This window comes from Gekko japonicus, unplaced genomic scaffold (genome assembly GCF_001447785.1).
Source record: "Gekko japonicus isolate JY-2015 unplaced genomic scaffold, Gekko_japonicus_V1.1 scaffold7, whole genome shotgun sequence".
NCBI classification, from domain to species: Eukaryota; Metazoa; Chordata; class Lepidosauria; order Squamata; family Gekkonidae; genus Gekko; species Gekko japonicus.
The window spans coordinates 1,482,190-1,507,005 of record NW_015159711.1 but is presented as its reverse complement, the minus strand read 5'-3'; the positions used below and the strand labels follow the sequence as shown (position 1 = coordinate 1,507,005).

The 24,816-nt window shown below is 45.8% G+C and overlaps 1 protein-coding gene and 1 pseudogene across 2 annotated transcripts in view; both read left to right on the top strand.

Annotated features, from left to right (window-relative positions):
• The window catches only part of MSRA (methionine sulfoxide reductase A), a 297,114-nt gene that overhangs the window by 154,479 nt on the left and 117,819 nt on the right, over positions 1-24,816 (top strand). For both annotated transcript variants that reach the window (XM_015425699.1, XM_015426394.1), the window contains exon 4: positions 21,918-22,022. In XM_015425699.1, coding sequence (XP_015281185.1) covers positions 21,918-22,022 — 105 coding nt within the window. The remainder of the gene's footprint in view (positions 1-21,917; positions 22,023-24,816) is intronic.
• Positions 5,573-6,056, top strand: LOC107123786 (annotated as a pseudogene).

Genomic DNA, 24,816 nt, shown 5'->3' with positions numbered 1-24,816 from the left:
AGCATAATTAATCATCAGTAATAATTTATTTTATATGGCTTCCTGAGGTTAAACATGGGTACAGCAATTCATTAAAAATAGGCTGGGAATTAATAACAGCTAAAAGGTTTGCCAGAAAAAAGTGAAATATCTGGTAAGATTTATTGAGGGCCAGTGATTGATGTGTTCTGTGTGTTATCTGTTAAACTTGGGAGCTTAAATCTGGGTCAGGTCTCCACAGAAATACATGGGCTGGTGTTTGATCATTTTTCAACAGTTAATGTTCTCTGAGTGAAAAGGCTCAGTTTTGCATTTATATGATTCTTAAGGTGCTAGTCATCTGTGAGTATGGAACCTTGCAAAGAGTATCTCTAGAAAACAATTATTTCTCATTGAGAACACAAAGTATGTTTACTGCAAATATTAAGTGCTTGTTTTTAATAACATTTTGATTTGTGTTTTCAAGAATTGTTGTGAGATTGCTCAAGAATAGGAGAGAAAGGATATAAAACATTTGAAATTATTTAAATTTACAGTAAAGCAAAAGTAACGTGTGTCTAGTAACCAGAGGCCAATCCCCTTGTGGTGTTGAGTTTTGTTCCACAGATATCACTTCTGTGTTGACAATTGTATATTCTTATTGTGTACAGTATCCCATGTGAGAAAACCACATGTTAGGAAGCCCAGTCCGAAATGCTGGTACTTTGCTGGTATGTTGATGATGCACGTACGGCACTAGTGTAGCTAATTGGTATTCTATGTGTCTCAGCACTGAAAAGAAATAGCAAAAAGATGCAACTTCTAGGATCTGTGAGCATAGCAACTGCATTGGGGCCCATAGCAACACTGCTGACACCCACCAGTAATCTGAACCAACCCCATCATCAGCCATATATGCAAGCAGCCAACAAATGCATGGCAGTGCTGGCACATCTTCCTGATGTCACCCTGTCCCCATTCATCCACAGGACTGAAAAAGGGAAGCAAAAAAGGAAACATGGTACTTTCTGATGTATGGAGGAATGCAATGTGCTCACTAGGAACTCTGTAACTCTCATTCTCTTGAGAGCTCTGCAGATAGTTCAGCTCCCTTCTTGCAAATACTTAGGAATCATGGCCACTCCAACCATACCCAGATTCCCACAGCTTACTTGGCAGGTGAATCTCCCATGGAAACCCTATGACTTCTGTTAGGCAAGGGTTCAGATTCCAGGAGAAGGGGAACAATGCCCTGAGGTGCAGCTTTTTGCAAGGCAGGGGTATCACGCTAGAACAGCTGCATGAGGGCTCACAAGCATACATTCACAAAAGGCATTCTTGTCATTTCTGCTATAGTTCACTGGTGAAAATATACGGCCCACCATATCTGTAAAACTCTCCTGCAACACCACATTTCAAAGGAATCAACTTTCTTCCTGTCAGCTTTCCTTGCTATCCAGCTTTCATACTCATACATAGTAATGGGTAATACAGCGACATAAATTAACTTGATCTTGGTTACCAGCGACACATCCTTACACTTAAGAGTCTTTGCTAGCTCCTTCATGGCTGCCCTTCCCAGTCTCAATCTTCTTCTGATTTCTTGGTTGCCGTCTCCCCTTTGGTTGATGGAGCCAAGGAACAGAAAATCTTGACCAATTTCAGTTTCTTCATCAACCTTTACATTGTGTAATTCCCCAGTAGTCATTACTTTTGTCTTCTTAATGTTCAGCTGTAATTGTGCTTGGGCAGCTTCCTGCGTTAACCTTCATCAGGAGTCATTCCAATCTGCAATTCCTTTCTTGGAGATCAGGCCAAAACAGCATTTAAAGAGGACCCTTTAAATGCTGGGGGGGGTTAGCGGGGGGGGGGGGACACGGTCAGCCACTGTCCCTAATCTCCAAGTTGTAAAATCACCGCTTGGAGATCAGGGAAAGCCTACGGCTACCCCTCTCCCTTGCATGCAGCCGGCAGCCGCCCTTTTCCCTCACCTCCTTCAAGGGAGAGGGGCAGCTGTGGGCTTTCCCTGATCTCCAAGCGGCGATTTTGCCCTTTGGAGATTGGGGAAAGCGTGTGGCTGCCAGCCCACTTAAAAAAACAGCATTTAAAGGCTTCCCTTTAACTGCTGTTTTTCTAGCAGGGGCTGCCTGCGCCTGTCTCCAAGTGGCACAATTGCCCCTTGGAGATCAGGGAAAGTATGTGCCCCACCCTGTTAGAAAAACAGCATTTTAAGGGTTTCCTTTAAATGCTGTTTTTGTAGCTGGTCAGCTGGAAGATTTAAAGGGCCCTCCAGCTGGTTGGCGGGCCACGTGCTCCTGTTGATCAGCTGGAGGGCCCTTTTAATGCCACAGGAGGGGGAGGAGGGGGAAGAGGGACAGCAGCTTTTGTGGGGTGTGTGTTGGGTTTGAGGAGGTGGAGTCCTGAAATGCCCCACCGTAGCTATGGCCTAGATATAAAGTACTATGGTAGATGACCTGCAGTTGTGCTGGGTTCAGAATCAGCTAGGCATTATATTTTTTAAGAAAAAAATTAATGTGTCCTCTTGCAGTTTACATCTGTACAGAACAAGTGACACCTCTGTGTGACTAAGCAGATTGTTCCTGCTTGCCTCTGTCTTCCTCCCTTGTCTAGAATGCCTTTGTTTTATAGAGATTAGGCTCATTTTGCCAGAGAAGAATAGTGGCACACTCTAACTCAGGTAAAACTGACTCACCTCAAAATAACACTGTTTATGCCACGGACACGAACAGCTTTTTCCACTGAAAAGACCACCATGCAGGAAACTGATCCTTGATGAGGTTGTCAGCAACTCTTTCCTACAGGGCAGAAGGGAAATGGGTGGGATGGGTGAAACTGGGGTCTGGCAGGACCTGCCATCCTCTCCTGGTGTTGGTTCAGGAGCATATCAAGTTGTGTCCTAACAGCCAGGCTGAGAGAACAGCTTTAGCTGGCAAAATGGCAGACATGTTGGCAGGTGGAGCAAGGCTGTAGGAAATATGTGTCATCAGAACCTAGAACGTTGCATAAGGCTACCATGCTTTGGTATAATGGTGCAAAGGAAAGTCACAGACTTCAGACACTGGAAACATTCAGCACCTTCACCTCATGGGGGCCAGATTCAAAAGGCACAAAAGCATTAAAAAAAAAAGTGTTCTGGCTTAATAGCTGGAAAGCTCTGTAAACCGTGGCCTCACTTGGGGTGTCTCAAACATTCTTTTGTCAAATTAGGAAAGGTTTCTAGCATAGGCTCTTGCATGACAAAAAAGATGTTGTCTTCCAGATGGTGTTACAACATTTGTTTAATATTCATGCTTCAGGAAGGAGTGAGATTATGTATTGCATTTCTGATAGCGCAGGCCTGAAAATCTGCTATATGCATTCATGCTCTTTGGTTCTTGCCTTGTTCACTTGGTTTATTTGTTTATACTTGGTCTATTTACTACATTTGTATGTCAGCTTTCAATCTCTGATGTACAAAGCAGCTTAAACACTGCCCTTACCCATGTGCATGTATTTATATATCCACCTTCACCCTCTGAGTGTGTGACAAAGCAAGTTATGTCACCTAAGACGCCTGATGCCACAACAAATCAGCTTCTGTTCCACAGAGCTTCTTATTTTCATACAGACGAACCAATCTTCAGTGGCGGGAGAGCAGAAATCAATGCTATCTGCAAAGGAGTCAGCTTCTGACTGTGGAAGAGGGAAAGGAAGAGAAGCTTTCGTTAATGCTGGGGCAGAAAGCCAGGCTGCAGAATGACACAGCACATCCTGTCAGTTTGCGAAAGTGAACATAAGGGAGATGAATGTGAGACTCTTACGTATCACTAGCAAGTTGCCCACCAAATGGTGGGAGTATGGATGGCAGTGTGGCCATAAAGAGAGGCTGTAGCTGAGTGGAGTGAATGGCAGTCCATCTTCCTTTCCCAGCTACTTTTGCTTTACTCCCCCCTTCCCCCTGGCTCACACTTCCTCTTTCTTTGGCTTCCCTTGTAAGCATTGCCTCTGTGTCAGCTTGCCCAAGTCCTGCCTGCTGCTCAGTGTCGTTCATAGGTAGAAAATGTGTTCGTTGTTGTCTGGCTATTTCTTTGTTGAGCTTTAACCTTTACTTCCAATCCTGTTAAACCATGGCAACTTTTTCTTCCTTTTTTTGGTGTGTTAGTTGCTAGGCATGAAAATAAGCCTGAGATGTGACTGAGGACTGGTGAAATGGCTGCTGACATCCCAGGAGCAGAATAGCTTTCTAGAGTAGGGGGAAACCATGATGTTCCTCTAAAACATCATAGAGGGAGCATTGTCAGGCTTTAATAGGAAGATTGCAGGTTCCCTAAGTGGTGTCCGTTACCTGCCATTCCCTCTTGCTACTTCTCCTGCCCACAGCATTGAGTTAGTTCAGGAGAAGAGCAGTCATGCAGAGGTGTGAGGTATGATTACAGAACATGTATATCTTAAAGCAACATTGAATGTGTTTTTATAAATTGGTTAATAATCTAAATATCTATAAAATAAATTTCGTATTTTCTGTCTGCACTCTACCATTTTCAGCAGTTTGGGGCTATTTAGGTATACTCCTTTTGCTCAGATTATGCTATTTTACAATCAATGACATGGTACCAGTAATAGGTACAGTTTGGGGTTGAACACCCTCTGGAATCCTCTCCTGGGCAAGTTTGTCTAAGATAGCCCAAGGAATGGTTGGAGATAGTCTTAGTCGCACAATATAATGAAGGTTCATTTCCAGAGATACAAGTCTTTAACATGCAGGGCTAGCAAGCACAGGAACAAGAACGCAAAGGAACCAACAATAATCAAGGATGCAATAAAGCAAATGGCGGAAAGTGCAAGGAAGAATAGAGCTAAGCGTGTGAAGTGCTGTTTTACACAGAGAGAGGCTGCAGGGATAAACTAGAAGTTATATAAGACCAAAAGTAAACTGATCAATTATACTATTGAATGATAGAGTAAAGTAGGTGCTGTTGGCTTTGTGGCTGAAGAAGCTCACATGCAGGGCTTCTGTCTTGTTTCCAATAGAAAACAGGCTCAAGGCTCCAAAGGAAGAGGAGAGAGAACCTTCCTTGAAAAGCCTTGGTAGAACATTCCTATCTCTTGGGGAGCTTCATTCCTTGCAGAATGACAGGCATGGTGCATCTCCCCCCCCCATCCAATCCTATCTTCACACAAGTAGGAACCCCCCCTGCCTGTTTCTTGCAGCTCGCTTCTGCACACCACAATTCCTCCCACCAACGCACTCCCTAAGTCAAAGCACCCCCTCCCCATTTTGCAAGGGCTAAAAAGGATCGCTCCAAAGAAGAGGGGAGGGCCTTGCATATCTCCCATCATCCCCTTATCCTTTTATTTTTTTGGTCCTCCAGGCCACGTGCCCTGAAAAGAGGGGAGGTGCTTCCTAAACTGCAGCACCAACGACCCTCCAGAAGAGCCGGCTTGAACTGCAGGGGGTGGGCCCAGAGGGTGGAGCCTTTGGCTGCCCCTCCGTGAAGCAGCAGCCTTGTGCAATAGCTGCTGGCCGCTGCAGACGATGGGAGCAGGCATGTCATCGGAGCTCACAGGTTTCTTCCACCCCATTGCTATCTTCCAGGGCATAGAGAAAGGGAAGATGAAGTCCACCATTGGCATTGCGGTCCTGGTGACAGTCCGTCAAGTTGTTCAGTGCCAGAGCACCTGGGAACTGAGGGCCTGCATACACGACCAGAACCTGCGCTTGGTCTGTCGCTATGACAATAAGACTAACAACATCCTGAGTTATGAGTTCCTCATGGCCAAGGACTCCAGGGCAATGTGTATCATCACCAGCAACATTGGCATGCTCGAAGGCAACTTCAGGAACTGGGCCAACATCACCTTCCACAGGAACCTGATGAACCTCCATGTCTATGGGTTCACCGCTGCCGACGAAGGCACTTATGAGTGCCAGCTGAAGATCACCAATGACTTACTTGGCCTGCAGGTCATGAATGTCACTGTAGTTAAAGACAATATTAAAATGTGCCGGAATCAGTGTTCTGATCCAGAACACTTTGTGGCTTCTCTTGCTCCTTTCCTTGCCTCTTCTCCAAGCCATGGATTTCGTGTCCCTCTGAAGATGGAATGAGAAGCAAGTGAAACGGGGGTGGGGGGGGGGAGAGGAAACAGCTGAGAAGCACACAAACCAACACCCACCACCAGAGCGTGGCCCTTTTCATGGGATAGAGTCAGCCAAGAGGGACAATGGTTTGAAATGTTACCCCCCCCCATTGTATCACCATATTATCTCTATTATCTCTCAAACTGTCAGTGTTGGTAACGTGGGTGGTTTCACTGAGAGGGGAAGTTGGCCTTGGCTCTCACAGAGCAGGGTTGCATGGAGGTCTAAAATCCTTCTCCATATGTACCGCATGAAGCACTCAAGCCTAAGAGTGGGCAAGTAGTCTAGGGGCTAGTAATCTAGCAGCACAAAGGGAGGGCTCATTAGTTTCCCTCATCACCATTGTGGCCCAAAGTGAATGTTGATAATGCACACGAAGCTGCCTTATACTGAATCAGACCATTTATACACCAAGGACAGTATTGTCTATGGAAACTGGCTGTGGCTCTCCCAAGGTCTCAAGAAGAGAAGAGGAGATTGGATTTATACCCTGCCCTTCACTACCCAAAGGAGTCTCAGAGCAGCTTACAAACTCTTTTCCCTTCCTCTCCCCACAACAGACACCCTGCGAGGTAGGTGGGGCTGAGGGAGCTCTGATAGAAACTGCTCTTTTTCAAGAACAGCTGTGCCAGAACTACAGCTTGCCCAAGGTTATCCAGCAGGTGCAAGTGGAGGAGTGGCGAATCAAACACAGTTCTCCCAGATTAGAGTCTGTGCACTTAACCGCTACACCAAACAGGTCTTTCACATCACCTACCACTCAGTCTTTTAAGCTAGTGCTACCAGGATTTGAACCTGGGACATTCTGCATGCCAAGCAGATGCTCTACTGCTGACCCACAGCTGCTCCCCTAAAGACAACAGGTTTGAGGATCTTGAAGCTCACCAATACCAGATTAGGACTTGACTTCCCAAGACAAGTGGAGTATGGATTGTGAGTTAATTACATGCAGCTCCCTATTCTGACCAACAACTGTGGTTGTGCAGAAATGGAGAGCCAGCATTGTAGGGCTCCTTTGAACCTTGAGGTACCAGAGGATCAAAAATGTGTATTGAGCCAACTATTCCATGATACCCATTAATTCATTCACTGTGTTTCGAGTTTTCTTTCCTGACAGTGAACTCACGGCTGTTTGCAATCTAAAGTATTCAAACAAACAATAAAACAGCAGGCTCCCATAAGCACAGTATGGCCAGCCGCAAGTATCATGTGCATCCCAAATGAGCTTTGGGGAAAAGGATCCACATGCAAACGTGACTATGGTAGACATAGCTCTGTGGAGCTGACTGGTTTTAAAATGTATTGGTTGAATAACAGCAGACACAAATTCAGCATTTATGTGTTTAACTTATATTTACATGGCCTCATAACCATAAAACTCACAAGGTGGTACTTAAAAATAAAATTACACAGTCGCTTACAATCAATAAAACCCATCAAATCAATACAGCCAATAAAATCAGTAGTAGTAACAATGCTAAGGGAGTGTATTATAAAATCAGCATTAAAATGAAAGGTAAAATACAAACAAATGATATTCCTGAGCAGATACAGCAAGTCACTTAATCCAGCAACGAATAGCCAGGCAGATGGAGGGGGACAGGGAGTTTCGTGCATTAGGTGGCCCCCTGCCTCACCTCTGTAAGCAAGGGCACATACATGGGGGTCTCTGTAGGACATGATAATGTTTAGGAAGGTTCACATGGGAGGAGTACCTGGATTCCATACCAGTATTTTGAATTGTGCTTGGCAGTTGCTGAAGCTCTTTCATAACTGATGAGATATTATCCTATACAGAAGTTAGCAGCTGCATGCGAAATTGAAGCTTCCAAAGGCAGCCCCACGTCGAGTGCACTGGAGCAATCTAGTGTAGATGTGATCAGAGTATGGATAATTATGACCAAATCTTTTATTTCCAAGAAGGTATGTAGGTGGTGAAGCAATCACAGTTGTTAAAGGCACCATGCTTCCTAGACGAGACATCCGTTTTTGTTGATGAATGCAAAATAATCATTCGGGGGGGGAATGCAGTTCACAACAGTCTTGTTTAGACTGCGCTTCAGGGTTTTTTTTGGCCTCCATCCATCCTGCTAGTGAGTCCAATCTATTGATCAGAACATCCTCTGCTCACCTGACCGTTGAAAGGTACTTGTAGAGTTGCATGTTATCACCATACTGATAACATTTCACTCTGTTACATGATGGATGGAGTACACAGGCTAGGTCTGATGTCCTGTATAACAGTAATTCATGAGTTCTTCAGTGTGTGCTGTGCCCCACCTATGCATTTTTCTGACCTAAAATGGTCAGGGGAGGGCTATTTAACCCACAGGGAAAGCCAATATGAAAACTCTTGCAAGAATTAAGGAACTTACATGTGAGTGTTACACTCAACATATTTGGGGTACCCTGAAAATCAGTCTTAAGCTCCATGGAAGACAAGATGAAATCCTGCATGACCCTAGTCTCAAGAGTAAAACCCCCCCCCCAGAGCACCACATTTGGATACCAGTAATCCAGGTAGGCATGTGAAACCTCTTATGCCAATCTCAGCTAATTGGTACAAAAGGTTATCATCAACAATACTTTTGAATGCTGCTGAGAGATCAGTATCAAAATGATTATATTCCCTCTGTTTCTGTGCTGGCAGATGTTATCCATTATGGTGAATAAGGTAATTTCAGATAGTCCCCAAACTAGGTTGGGTTGTATTGAAATGGATCTAGGTAATGCATTTACTTCACGAAAACCAGAAGTTGCACAGTTATGTAACTGGCTGCTGCAAGTACCCATGGTATCTTCTTCAGCTTACCTAAAAATAATGATTGCGGGTAGAAAAAAAGAGCCAATGGAAGATGAAAGCTGCCATGCCAGCTGCTTATATTGGGTCCCTCGCCAGGATGTATGATCAGAATATAGGAAAATGAGGTGAGGTGACAGGTGCTTTACCCTTGATGGTACTGCCACAAGATATGAGTGCAGCTTCTGTTATGCAAAATCAGGGAACTAGCTTCACTGATTTTTAAGTGTCAATCTGAGGAACATTTAGAAACAGTGTAGGTGGCACAGAAATGTCTCTTCCTCAGAAGACCTGTGTGTGTGAACACATGTGCATGTACACACGTGTTTCTGTTCTTTCCAACCTGGAATCTCCACAGCGCTAATATGGTTCTTTTAATCCTCTGAGAGCAGGCATATTTTCTAAGTGGGAAATGAATATATGATAAACAGGTAATTAGCTGCTGGCAAGCTGCCTTCCCAGCAACAGTGTAATAAGATTGTCTCACCCTCTGGTCCAGAGCTCCTTAAAATCAAGTTGGGGAACAGAAAGATTTTCTTGGATGAAACGTTTTGGACTCAAACGACCTTGATTGTCCCTTTTGCTGGAGAGATGTGGAGTGATTCTCCTGGATTTCTCAGCCGCTTGATGTTCTGAGCTCTCTTTACTAACCTTGTATTGAGAGGCAACATGCATCAACTAACTAAATAAAATAGTGAAAAGTTGCAGGCCAGATAATGGGTGCATTACAGCAAGGATGGCCAGCTTCAAATCTGTAAGAATGAAAGTTGCTGGCTTGGCAAGCACTGCTCCTCGAGCATCCTCAGGTAGGAAGCAGGTCCTCCCAGCTGGCTTTTGCTCCTCCTAGTGCTGGATGAGGGGATGCCTTGGACACTGCTGTTTCATAACAAACAATGGCCTTTTATTGATTACGTTGTACAAGAAAATATATCATAATGTTAGAAATTTCAGTGCCTGTTTTTTTCTTTTTCTCCAAAGAGCAAAACTGTTCCGTATCAGTAGTTTCCTACCTGATAAAACAATTTTTATCCAGTTTCTTTTACCTTATACTTGTTGGGCTTTTTTTGGGTCTCTGCCATATTTAGAGATTTCCAGAATGTGTGTGCCCACATGCTCTTAGAAGTTCCTTTGGCAATACTTCAGTCTCTCCTGAAGACTGTACAGCTGGTGATCTACCCAGTGTGCTTAAATACTTGATTCCTGAATACTATGAAGTAGTTTAGGCTAAGAGCTAATGATTTGGATCCAGGCTAATTTCACCATCAGAGGAATAGAAACATCCTGCTCCCTTTCTCCCACTACTGCACACTAATGTCTACAAAATGTTGTTCAGGGAATGTTCCTTAGGAATGGCATTCGTGGAAAATGCACCTAACCCAATAGCTTGTTCAGTACAACTTTGTGAACTTCATAGCTATTTAAGGATTTGCCCAGAAGGGCTGCAGCTAGGGATGGGCACAAACTGGTAAAATGCAGTTTGGTTTGTGGCTTGTGGAATGTCCGATTTGAACTTTTAGGGGCTAAACAAACTAGTTCATTTCATGAGGTTTGTGACACTATAGACCTCCCCCCCCCCAGTGTGCTAGAGATGGCAAACTCACAGGCTGACTCTCCTTTCCCTGCCTCCAAGTTTGGTGAGGATTGGATTTACGCACTCTGAGTTATGGTCCCCCAAAGAAGGTGCCCCCAAGAAAATGACAGGTGCAGGTTCAGGAGTTTATAGAATGGATCCTGTGCAAGTTAGAGACACCAAACTCACAGGGGATCTCCAGCTGACTCTCCTCTACCCCTCCTCCAAGTTTGGTGAGGACTGGCTTTACATGGTCCAGGGTGCATTATGAAACTACGTTGCTGTTGGAAGAAAGAGTGGCTGCTTGCAGGAAGAAGTAGAGGCCCATTCCCTCTCAGCAGGGAGAAGCAGAGGGGGAGCAGGAGGCCCCTCCAAGAAAGGGTCCCTGAACTCAGGACATCAAGGTGGGCCACCCTCCAAGAGGTCAAAAGGGCTTTGTGGAGGGCCCCAGAAGCAGTCATTTGCGTTGAGTTGATTGTTGTGAATGGCCAACCCTTCTTCCTCATGGAGGATGTAGCCTTTTGCCAGCTGCAGTGGCAATGGTCAAGGTTCCAGTCTCCAAAGCACAAGGCAAAACCATGCATTTTCACAGCAGACCTCTGGAGCAGCCGACAGGACTGTTTGGATTTGGCCTAGGCCCCAGGAGGGGATAGTCTGCCTCCATACTACAAAGTGGTTCTGCTTCATGTGCAAGGGATAGATGCAGACCACACGGCACAAAACATCACCACCCTGTGATACAGATTAGCCTGAGGGAGTGAGTGGGTGGCGGTAACATTGTCCATGGCTACACGGTCACAGATACTGGCACCAACATGCTTGCAGAGGTGAAGAATGTGTGCTTCAGGGGCATTGTCTGCCTGGCGCACATGGTTCAGCTGGTGGTGAAGGATGCTCTGGGGCTGGGAAGCACTATCAAGGCCACCTGGGACACTGTTCCCGTCAAGATGCAGTGCTTGCTTGAGGCCTGATGGCTGTCCACTTCTCATGTAGCATCAAATCTGCCCACCTGTTGTGTGAGAGGTGGGGCAGGGGGAGAAGGAACTCCACCTATGCCATGATTGTGCATTTGGTGGAGCAGAAGAGCACACCTCAGGATGCAATCTCCTCTATGACCATCCTGCATGGGGAAGAGGAGGTCAGTATCAGCTCCAATGACTGTCTGATCCTCACCCAAATGGTATGTGTCCTCAGTCCCTTCCAGGACATCACTAACGTTCTGTGTGCCTGGGGCAAGTCATCCTCTTGATTCAAGGGTTGGATTGGGTGCTGGCTGTTCTCCCATGAGTTAAGGGCCTTGTCAGAGAGGTTGCAGGTGGGTACCAGGTTGCATCCTCTCTGCACTAAAGGGGACTATAAGCTGGCCTGTATCTGTGAAGCCTGGATAAAATGCAGCATTGCTCTCCTGAATGCAGAGCTCTTGCAATGGAAGAATGAGCTCTGCAAAGAGGTGCAGAGGCTACAGGCCAACAGATGTGGCCAGAGTGAACAGTGGGTGGAAGAGGCTGGAGAGGAGGAGCAGGAGCTGCAGCCCAGCACCTCTGCCTCAAAAAGCCTAAGTAGGGAGAAGCCTCACAACTGGTTGCCAGTAGTGAACTGGGATGTCAGCAGTGGGGATGCCAGGCGTGCAATGGGGGAGAATTTGGTGATGGTGAGGGAGTACCTCACCAAGTCCCCTGAGCCCACTGGTGCTCATCCCCCGGAGTACTGGTCATGCAAGGCTGTCATTTGGCCCGACTTCTTTTGCATGGCCATGAGCCCTGAGTCCACCTAATACCCAAACCCCAGCAGGGGAGAGGAGTTCACAGTCACGAGAGTATAAAACGTGAGTGCTCAGCTGAGGCATTCGGCATGCGAGCCCTGAGTCCACCTAACACCCATACCCCAGCAGGGGAGAGGAGATAACAGTCAAGAGGGTATAAAATGTGGTTCCTCACCTGAGGCACTCAACATGCGTAGAGAGATGGGGTGGCTCATAGTCCTGAGTCCACATAACCCCCAAACCCAGCAGGGAAGAGGAGTTCACAATCAGAAGGGTATAAAATGTGGGTCCTCAGCCAAGGCACCTGGTAGCTAAGCCCCTCTGCTCGATGTGAGCAGCGAAACAGGGTGGCTCAGAATCCTGAGTCCTAGCACCCAAACCCCATCAGGGGAGAAGTGTTCACAGTCAGGAATAGATGAATGTGCTGTGCTTTTAACAAGTTCCCTGCTTCTCTGTCTAACTGCCAACAGCCAACAGAGCAGAGGCTGTGGAGCTGAGCTGATATATAGCATTCTGATCCCATAGAGCAGAATGGGAACTCTGTTATTGGCAACCAGCAGTGCCTGTTAAGCTTTGGAGGGTTCCTATTGGTGTTTCCAAACTGGAGAATTCCGCCCCCCGTTGCTTTGAAGTTTTGTAAACAGTTTAATTGAGCAGGGACAGTCTGTCTGGAAACGTATCCATTCATGAACTGTCACAAAGCAGCATGAAAGTTCATGCTGGGTCTATGAACCAGCCAAAATTCATGATGAACTTCAGTTTGTGAGCTGGTCCGTGCCCATCCTTAGCTGCAGCTCAGAGGGCGAGCTCACAATTTATATGTACAATGTCCCAAATTCAGTTCCTGACACTGTTAATTAAAGGAATCTGGGGTAACAATACTAGAAAAGACCTCTATCTGGAACCTTCACAAGCTATTTAGTCAAAGGACAAGGCTGGATGACCCAGTATATGACTCTGTATAAGGTGGTTTCACATGTTCTGATGGGGCTGCAAGTCCAAACCTGCTTGAATGTATATTCAGCTTTTCACATTCCATCCTGATCTCCACAAACCCTGGGTTCTAGACTGAAAGCTATACGTATAAAATGCATGATCTTTGGTCTCTAGAATACTTTAGGGAGGACTGCATTAGTGGCTGAGACGGCAGTGGGTGGGGAAGATGAGCGGACCCAGCCCCCAGCCAATGGCACGTGATTACTCTTGAGTGGCAGTTGATGGGCCAATGGCTGATGGAGCACACTGCACAGCCAATGGGAGAGCTGGAAATGGCCAACACGTTAGGAGAAATATATATATATGATGTTCAGGGCATGCGCATGAGGAGTGGCTGGTGGTAGCCATCCCCATATTTCTTCCATTTTAATTTTATCTCACAGTACTAGTAGCATGCCTATGCATGCTAGCTCCTATCTCTCCATACTGGTGTGGAAGGGAGCCAGCACAGGGAAGAAGAAAAAATCCAGGTAGCTTTTGGTGTTGCTCAAGTGATGCAAAACAGCACCCAAAAATCAGTGCAAAGGAAAAATGTTATTTTAGGAAGCAGGGGAGGGGACATGAGGAGGGATGGAGATGCCATGAAGACTGCAGAGCGGGTAGGGGGAGAAAATAGTAAGAGGGTGAGAAAATGGGCAGGGAGAGGAAAGAGTGGGTGGGCAGTTAGGCCAGGTGGAAGTGTGGATGATGGGGGAAGGGAGATAAAGCAAGATAAAAGCAAGCATGTTGGGGGAGGGAAGACTGTTGGATGAGCCAGACAGAGCAAGAAGAGCGAAATGGGGAACAGTGGGGAGGGGAATGGAATTTCCTGTCCCTCGTGAGTCTCCCCCTCTTGTTCCCTGAAACAACAGAACTGATGGTTGAGTTCCTATCAGGAGGGCAGTGAAGCAGCAATTAGGCTTTGTGTTGCTATACTCAGTTTGGGCTGTGATTTTAGTAGGGGAGCCAGTGATTTTAGTAGGGAAGGCCAAAGTTGAATTTTGGATATCCGCTGCCTCATCTGAAAGCTCGGTGGACCTTGTCTTCTTGGCAATCTGCAGTATCTGTAAAACTCTCCTCCAGTACCACATTTCAAAGGAATCAATTTTCTTCCTGTCAGCTTTTTTCATTGTTCAACTTGCACATCTGTACATAGTAATGGGGAATACTATGGCATGAATTAACTTGAACTTGGTCACCAGCAACATATCCTTACACTTAAGAATATTTTCTAGCTCCTTCATGGCTGTATTTCCCAGAGAAGAGAAGAGATTGGATTTATACCCCACCCTTCACTACCCAAAGGAGTTTCAGAGTGGTTTACAATCCCTTTGCATTCCCCTCCCCATAACAGACACCCTGTGAGGTAGGTGGGGCTGAGAGAGCTCTCTCTCAAGAACTGTCTTTGAGAAAACAGCTGTGAAAGAACTTATGACTGTCCCAAGATCCCACCACCAGCTGCATGTGGAGGAGTGGGGGATCAAACCCAGTTCTCCCAGATTAGAGTCTGTGCTCCTAACCCCTACACCAAACTTGGCTCCCTCAGTCTCCTTCTGATTTCTTGGTTGTGGTCTTCCACTTGGTTGATGATGGAGAAAATCTTGAACAATTGCAATTTATTCTTTGTCAACATTAAAGCTGTATAATTTCCCAGTAGTCATTACTAGGGATGGGCACGAACCTCATCACAAACCTAAATTCATCACGAAAATTGCCTGGCTTGTGGTCATGTGATCGTGCTTGCAACGAACCTCTGATGAACCTCTATGGTCTTATGGAAGGTTCATGTGGCTTGTGTTGGTAGTTCGTGTGGCAGACATGCTGGGGCTGATTAATTAATTGTCAAAGCAACAGGGGGATGGACTTCTGCCTCCCTCTTGCAGCCCTGGAAACACTAATAGTGGCCCTCCAAAGCTCAACAGGCAGCGCTGGCCATCCATGAGAGCTCCTATTTTGCACAATCTTCCTCAGTGGTTTTTTTTTTAACATTTCAGTGGTGCAGCTATGATTTAACACTATAGTGCTCACATTAGAATATTTTAAAAAGTTAGAGGAAGATCATGCGGCAAAAAAGGGTAGGGGAAAAGTGGCAACATAGGAAGCGCTATGGGGGCACCTGCTTTGGGAGGCTGTAACTCTGTCCCCCAAAGTCCAATCCTTACCAAACATGGAGGGCAGGTAGAGGAGAGTCAGCTGGAGACTTGCTGTGAGTTTGGCATCTATAGACTGCAGGGGGGCTGTTCTATCACATCACAAACCTCACAAAATGAACCAGTTTGGTAAACGGGAAAGTTCGTGAAGGTTAATGGTTCATGGTTCATGTGGCCCCATAAACCACAAACTGAAATGGACATTGACTTTCCCAATTTGTGCCCATCCCTAGTCATTACTTTTGTCTTCATGATATTCAGCTGTAATCTTGCTTGGGCACTTTCTGCTTTAACCTTCATCAGTAATCATTTCAAGTAACGTGGTGTCATTTGCAAATCTCAAGTTGTTAATGTTCCGTCCACCAATTTTTACTCCACCCTTTTAGTAGTCACCTTCATCTAAATCTAATCCAGTTATCCTTATGATGTATTTTGCATATAGATTGAAGAGACAGGGAGATAAAATACATCCTTGTCTGACACCTTTTCCAATTGGAAATAATTCTGCTTCTCCATATTCTGTCCTAAAAGTAGCCTCTTCTTCAGAGTACAGGTTGTGCATCAAAACAATCAGATGTTGTGGTGCACCCCATTCTTTTAAAACTAACCGTAACTTTTCTGTAATCTATGAAATAGTGTTTCTGTAATCTATGAAACAGAAGCTTATTTTCTTCTGAAATTCTCTTGCAGTATGATATTTAGATGTTTAGATATTTAGATATTGGAAAACGCAACAGTGGCCACAGGATTGGAAAAGGTCAGTATACATTCCAATCCCAAAGAAGGGCAATGCCAAGGAATGTTCAAACTATCGCACAATTGCACTCATATCACACGCTAGCAAGGTCATGCTCAAGATCCTACAAGCTAGGCTTCAACAGTACATGGATAGAGAACTGCCAGAAGTACAAGCTGGGTTTCGAAGAGTGACACTGTCTAACCATCTCATCCTTTGCCGTCCCCGTCTTCTTTGACCTTCAATCTTTCCCAGCATCAGGGTTTTCTCCAGTGAGTGCAAACATGTCTTTCAAATGCCGGGAAAGATGCCTGGCTTTAAAGTTTGATGCGAACGTATCAAGCAAGCTAGTACTGTGAAAGGGTCATTATGGCTCCTGATTCTGCCACTTTCTCCAGATACTTGGTGACATATCTCTGCAGGTCTGCTATTGGTTCACTGACTTCAGCCTTTGAGAAGTTCCTGGTGGTGATGCACTGTGCTAAAACTGATGCTGCTTTTGGAAGAGCAGTTCTTCAGAGCCTGTTTCTTCAAGACGACCTGCAGATAACATCAGGTACATGGCTCCCTAGTCATCAAATCACCGCAGACTGTGACTGCAGCCATGAAATTAAAAGACGCCTGCTCCTTGGGAGGAAAGCGATGGCGAACCTAAACAGCATGATAAAAAGTAGAGACATCACCCTGCCAACAAAAGTCTGCATGGTCCAAGCAATGGTATTCCCAGTAGTCATGTATGGCTGCGAGAGTTGGACTATAAGGAAGGCCGAGCGCCGAAGAATAGATTCTTTTGAACTATGGTGCTGGAGAAGACTCTTGAGAGTTCCTTGGACTGCAAGGAGATCAAATCAGTCAATCCTCAAAGAAATCAACCCTGACTGTTCCCTGGAAGGCCAGATAATGAAACTGAAGCTCAAATACTTTGGCCACCAAATGAGAAGGGAGCACTCACTGGAGAAGACCCTGATGCTGGGAAAGATTGAAGGTCAAAGAAGACGGGGACGGCAAAGGATGAGATGGTTAGACAGTGTCATCGATGCAACGAACATGAAATTGAGCCAACTTCAGAGGACAGCAGAAGACAGGAGGGCCTGGCGTGACCTGGTCCATGGGGTCGCGAAGAGTCGGACTCGACTGTGCGACTGAACAACAACAACAAAATTTAGAGCCTCTTACTTTTCTGTATCCAGCTTGAAGATGAAGAGGCAGTAGAGATCAGAGACACTAGAGGTGATAAAAGAGAGAGAGCCTATAATGTGTGCCCATAACATTGTCTTTTCGAGGCTTTGAGGTGTGCATCCCCCTAACCCATTCCCCTGAATTGTCCCATACATCATAATGAAGATGAGGTCAAAAAAAAAATCCAGTACTGCTCAGGTTTGGGCTGCTTCCTGCTCACCTAAACCCAAACCCCAGCAACCAGCGTTTTAGCATGTAGACTGCTGGCAGGAGTAGGTGAGCAGAATATAATTCATCCTGGTGGTCAGCTGTACCAGTGGGAGATGAAAGCATGCAAGTTGTTTATTTCCCCCCTCTCTTCTGAGATTTCATCCTTTGTATAGTCGTATAGCAAATAACTCATGCTTAACACTGTTGTAATGTCAGGCACTTGTTTGAATGGTTTAAAGCAGGGGTGTCAAACATGCGCCTGGATCAGCCCCCCGGAAGGCTTCTATCAGGCCCGCAGTGGAACTGGCTGTCTTCTGCTTCTTCTTCTGGTTCTGCTGCTGCTGCATCATCGTACAGATACACTCCTGAACAGCATACTCAGCAGCACAGACATTTTGATGCAATAATTCAGAGCAAGAGGTGTCTGTTAGCAGACACTGTTAAATAAACAAAATATTGCAAGAGTGCTAATGTTTTAAGCATGTTTTTATTTTAAGTAAAAAAAACCCCTTTGTGTTTGTGTCCTTTATATAAAGTTTATATCTCTGCTCCCTGGCATTACATTTTATGACACACATGGCCCAGCCCAACAAGGTCTCATTTATGTCAGATCCGGCCCTCATAACAAATGGGTTCAACACCCCTGCTTTAAAGTATTTAAATGATACATTTTCTTCCACAGCACAGATTTGGTGGATGTCAGGGTTTGATCTTGACAATTTTGGTGTGCTGTAAAAAATCTAAGGTCCAGAAATGACTGTTTTGCATTTAGTGCCACAACATCTGGCAGTTTTATTGCTGGTCTTATTCAGTGAACAGAAGCCTGTGTGATCGCTCCCACAAGGGTGACTTTGGAAATATTATAACCTTTGCACTAATATGCATATACATTTATATATGAAGTTTGTTCAAGATCACCTCCCCCATGACCTAGTGTACCTACAAGTCACATCTGCATCTCAACAAATATTAGAGAAGAAACTCATACCATGTTGTTTAATGGAGCTCATAAATGTTGGCCATCTTTAATTACATCTTGTGCATCTTTAGAATACATTGAACAAATTTATATTTTGTAATTCCTTTGGGTTATTAGGCTCATGTAAAAGGGTTTATTTCTTTAATGTCAGTTTCCAGGGTATTTTCTCTGCCTATGATTTCAAACAGCAGCTGTTCACTACTCCCACATTAACTCCAGCAGTAAATTACTCTGCTTCTATACTGGCTTCACACTCACTTTCAAGGGTGTTAAACTGCTGCTGTTTCTTATTGCTTTTCCTTTACACTGACAGTAATGGTGCCTTTCATGTTCTGATATGTTGAGTAAGGGAATCTGTAGGATGTTGTCTTTGAAAAATACTTAATTGTTTTAACCTAGGACCACTATCTCTTTACCTCTATTTCCCCTGCAATGCTTGAAAACTGGTGGATTATTTAATGGTAATTTAAAATTGTGCTACTATCTTTTTTCAGGGGTGAAAGTTTAGTGGTTGGGGTATTTATGTTTTTAATTATTGTTATTTTAAGTAATTTATAAGTTTATGATAGATTGTATTGTATTTTATTGTATTTAATTGTATTCTTGAATAGTTGTAAGCCGCCCTGAGCCCCCATCGGCGGGGAGGGCAGGATATAAGTCAGAATAACAACAATAATAAATAATAATAATAATGTCACCCAGCTTTATCTGTTGATGGGTGGCCAGCCAGACACTGCCCCGGTAACCTTGGCTGAGGGTTTGGAGGCTGTGGTGGCATGACTGAAACAGAGCCGGCTGAGACTGAATCCTTCCAAGACAGAGGTTCTGTGGCTGGGAAGAGGGATTCAGGTGTGGGGTGCCAACTCCCAGCTCTTGATGGTGTGCCCTCGAGATCTGCACCAGCCGTCAGGAGCTTGGGTGTGATTTTGGATGCCTCCCTAACAATGGAGGCCCAGGTCGCAAATATTGCCAAACTGGTGTTTTTCCAACTGCACCAGGTTAAGCAACTGGCTCCCTACCTGTCTCGCCCTGATCTAGCCACAGTAATCCATGCAATAGTCACATCCAGATTAGACTTCTGTAACTCACTTTACCCTTGAGGTTGACCCGGAAACTCCAACTGGTAGAGAATGCAGCTGCATGGGTCCTTACGGAGCTCCCGTGTACAATACACATCCATCCTGTGCTGTGAAAGCTGCACTGGCTTTTGGTGGAGTACCGGATCCAAATATTTTCAGGACCGCCTCTCCCAGTATAACCCCAGAAGAGCACTGTGCTTAGTATTTCAGAACTTACTGGTGATCCCTGGCCGGAGTTATGTCCGGCTGTCCTTGGCCAGGGCATTTTCCGTCCTGGCTGCAATCTGATGGAACTCTCTGCTGAATAACATCTGTACCAGGTGGGACTTGATGCAGTTCCGCAGGGACTGTAAGGCAGAGATGTTCCATCAGGCATTTGGTTGAGGACAGTGATGTCCGTCCTTCCGGCCCCCCCACCCCCCCCCCCCCCCGCCGCAGCAGTGGCATTACTGAATCCTTTAGCCTCATCTCTTAAGCAATTACTGTTTTTAATTGTTTTAAACCATTAAAAATATATTTGTTAGGAACCGATTATGTTTTACACCACTCTGTGCCCTGCCCTCTCAGGGGGAGGGTCATCTAAAATCCAAATAAATAAATAAATGAGTTACTCAATAATTTGTAATGAATTGTCTATGTTTCCTTACACTTGCTCTAGTTATAATTCTGGGTTGTTTAAATACGAGACATCCAGTGGTAACTATTTGATTCACATGGCAATAACCAACATAGGGTTGCCAAATAATTCTTCAAAACCATAGAGTTTTCCCTTGTATGGCCGTGGCCTGCCCCCAGCGTGCACGGCGTGCCCACGTCACTTCCTAGTGATGCGCACGCCGGGGGCGGGGTTCCCCCTGGGGCCCGATTCCGCCACGGCGGAAATCAGGCCTCCAAAGCGGGGGTTTCCCCACCCCCTGGCCCGATTTGACAGCCCTAAACCAACAGCCCAATCCTCCAGAAATAAGAGAACCAGAATTGGCATTCCAAGATGCCCTGGTCCATAGCTAGCTCCAGTCCTCATCTGCTAAGAGAAAACACCCTTTTCCTCTGCCTTGCAATGTCTTTTTTGAGATAAAGCAACCAGAACTGGACATTCAGAATGAGGCCATACTGTAGTTATATAGGAAGCATATAACAGTATTGGCCTTTTGATTTTCTTTCCCTTTCCTAATAGTCCCTAACATGGAATCTGCTGTTTTCACCACTGCTAAAAACACATTTAAAGAAGTTAGTTTAAAAGTTGTTCTGCCTGGTTCTTGATATTAAGTGCCAGCACTCATGTTCCCTTTTAGTTCAAGTGAAACCAATTTTGTTTAGGTTTGGTATGTCCCAGAAAGTTCCCCAGGGCCTAAAAATAAAAACCCTTCCTTCTAACACCACTTTATCATCCACACATCGAGACCCCTAATTTGTGCATATCTAGCTGGCCTTGCACGTGGAGCAGGTGGCAATTCTGAGAATGCTACCTTTGAGGCCCTGGAATTTAACTTTCTGCCTAGTAACCTAGGGACTGTCTAGTAACTTCTGGAATGGAATGACTACTTTTCCCAATGTCACTGGTGCCAACGTACACCTTGGTCACTGACTCCTTTCTCACACTGTCAGCCTGTTTAGACAGCATGTGGTATATGCATCCTTTGCATTAGGCAGGCAAATCACCATGCAGTCACAATGCCCGTCCTAGACCCTGCTTTCTTTATTCCTAATGACTGAATCTTCTGCTAGCAAAAGCTGACCTCCCCCCCCCCCCGAAAAGGTATCCTCGGTATGAGAGTGTATCAGTTCTTCACCTGAGAAAGGGGTCCCTTGTAAGGGATTTGTTCCCTCATCCTGACAGCCTCCTGCTTTGAGACCTACAATCTCCTTGACAGCAGAGGATCTGTTAGCATGGGAGTGGGACAGTTCCATCAGATCTGAAGGTCTTGTTCACACACCTCTCTCTGTCTCCCTCAACTTCTCCAGGTCAGCACCCTAGCCTCAAGGGAACAGACAGGTTTCTTGAGAGCTATTGAGCACACATGCTCCACTTCTGTCCCACTGGCAAATAATCATAACCTGTGGCACTCTCTGCAAAACATGGGATTGCAGACTGGTGCAGAGGTTGCTCTGATATTAATGCAAGGCTTCTGCAGCCAAGCTTAGATTAGCCTAGTGATTGATAAGGTAAAGTGTCTGGCTGTGCCAATGAGAGTGGTATATTGGTTCAGCATACCCAAGCCTTCTGAAAAGGTAGCACAGAATATAATGTCAATAAATGTAAAAATGTGTCCACATATTTATATTACTTATTTAATTTATGAGCAAGGCAAGAAGTCCATTCTTTGTGGTGGTCTTAGCGATTAACACCAGTCCTTCTTTTCCTGTTATTTTACCAAAGGAAAAACTGGCCATGCCGAAGCTGTGCGAGTGGTATATCAGCCGGAAACCATCAGTTTTGAGAAACTACTCAAGGTCTTCTGGGAGAATCATGACCCAACGCAAGGTAGAGTGATGAGTGAGCCAGTATTTAATTATCTTACTAATTACAGCTGAGATAATTAGTGTTCGAGCTGCTCAGAAGAGATGAACCTTGAAATCGCACCGCAGCTCGAGAGTATGATTGCAGGCGTTTATTGATGGGGTGGGGAAGAATGAGGAGCTGGAAAGGCACAATGCAGCCTTTTTTCTTCCCCTCCCCCACAGATGTCTGCGCCGTGAAAATTCCCACAGAGAGAGAGAGAGAGATGAGACAATAGAAATTCCTTTCACCTTTGATTATTACAGTTTCCTCCTTAATGCAATCTTTTGTCTCCCAAATTAAAGCCCCATTTCTCTAAAGCTTCAAAGGTGATAATTTTAATGAGGGATGGAGCCTTTATCCTCTTTGAGTTTGGTGTTCTTTTTTTTTTGTCTATTCAGAAACACTATAGGTATCTTTTATGATTAGAGGACATGAGGGCAAAGTTGTAAGTGAGGAGTCTGGAGGCCATTAGTAGCCATTCCGGAGGCAAATACTGTCTTAGCAATTACAAATTTATTCTCTTTGAGAAGAATCTGCTGTAAGAAAATGTAGGGGCAGTTTCAGCCTAGAGGTGGTCATCTGGCAGGTTGCTGTGACACACCACGCGTGGCAAAGGTCCTTCAGTTCTGAACTAGAGGTCTTGGCTGCAGTTGTGCCTGACGGAGGCAGAAGTGAGGACCGGATGGAGCCCTGGTGACTTCAATAAGAGGGACGTCTCTAGCTCATGAGAGCTTGGTGTGAGAACAGTACAAGCCTGTAAAGCAGCTGAGTGGGAATCAGTGCAGATGCTATCCTTCAGTTTGCTGTCATTGAGCAAAGGGTGGCCAGTAAGCACTTCAGCTCTCTCCGAAGGCTAGCAGCAAGGATGGTGAAAGAGGTACTTCCTCCCTTCCACAGTATCAGTTTAGTCTCTTCAGCAAAGTGCCGAGATTCTTTCAGCCTCCTCTTCTTCCTCCTTATTGCCCAGCCTTCTTCTTTCCCCTGAGTGGCATCTGCCCTGTTGTCTCCTGAACTACCTTTGTAGGTGGGAGGAACAGGAGCCTCCCCAATTCTGGGCAGAGGAGGACCAAGGTTCAAGGGACTAGAATAGCTGAGGCAGAGGCCCATCTGATCTGCCTACATTAGTGAGGGGTCAGGACATACCTACCCTTGAAAGGCAACGAAGCCTTACTGACCATGGTAAGAGAGACAATGTGGGATACCTAGCAGTATCACAGTTAAGTACATGAGTCCATGTTTGTGTAGCCAGTTTACTCACCCTTGGTGGCAGACCCATTATTGTTGTTGTTGTTGCTATTGTTTATTAGATTTCTGAATCGTCCATCCCTGCTACTGTAGGGCTCTGGGTGATGTACGATGGTAAATAAAATCATAAAAACTCAACAGTTTAAATACAACAATACCAATAAATAAAGTTCAAACTCCAGATGGCAAATTGAAATCACTCCCCATTCTGAACTGCCCGGCTACCTCATGGGCAGGGGAGGAGGAAGGGTGACTGATCCGGAGAGCAGAAGAGGGTGCCGGCTAGAGTGGAAACCATTGCTGTCCTCAACCAAACGCCTGGTGGAACATCTCTGCCTTACAGGCCCTGTGGAACGGCATGAGATCCCGCAGGGCCCTGGTGGTATTTGGCAGAGACTTCTGCCAGGTCGGGGCCAGGACTGAAAAAGCCCTGGCCCTGGTCGAGGACAGCCAGACATCTTTAGAGCCGGGAACCACCAGCTGATTGCATTCCAAAGAGCGTAACACTCCCAGGGACATACCAGAGGAGATGGGCCTGCAGACCGGACTTCCTTGCTCACACATGAAGTTGCCCTGTACTGAATCAGACCATCGGTCCATCAAGGCGAGTATTGTCTGTGCAGGCTGGCAGCTGTTCTCCAGGGTCTCGAAAGCAACCTAATTGCAAGTAGGTAAATGGGCACCCTTAGAGGGGTGGGGGGCACCCTGTGTGGTCGGCTGAAGATGGTGGAGATAGCAGAGACGACGGCAACGATGGCGCCGGCGGCGATCCTGGCGTGGACGGCATTGGTGGTGCGGCGAGCAAGGCGGCGGCGAGCAAGGCAAGGTGCGCGTTTGAGCGATCCCTGGCGGCGGAGAAGGAGTACATCGAGGGCTGCCGTGAAGAGAGAAGAAAGGGGCGTGCACAGATGCCGAGTTCCGGCTCAGCGGAGCCGGAAAGGACATGGCCGGGCCGGAAAGTAGGCGGAGCTGCGTGCCTAAGGAGGAGATCGCCACCACTGAACGCTGGAGACGCCAGAGAACGCCAGAGAAAGAACAACCCGCAGGACCAGGAGACCCGACCATGCCAAGCCAACGGAGAAACAGCAATAGCCACCACAGAGGGGGTGCCGGTAGGTTGTCCCACCCCCCCTTCATACATTGTGGCCCTAGCTAGGAACACAGGTGATTAGCACCAGAAACCCTGTAAGCCGCTCTGAGACCCTAGCCATGGGACAAGAGCGGGATATCAAGTCTAATGTAAAATAAATAAAAAAAAATATGTGATCCTTTTAACTGGAGATAGCAGGGATTGAACCTGGGACCTACCACGTGTCAAGCAGATGCTCTAGCACTGAGCTGCACATGCATATATTTGTCTCAATTTATACTGGATCTTCCATGCCCTGCCCCTTTTCACCTAAAGGGCCTGTTTGTTTATCAATGGGTGGGAAAGGCTGAGCCTTTTATGGATGCTGCATAAGGAATCTATCATCTGCAAATAATTAGAATTAGATGCTAGAAATTACATTGTTTTTCTAATTAGCAGATG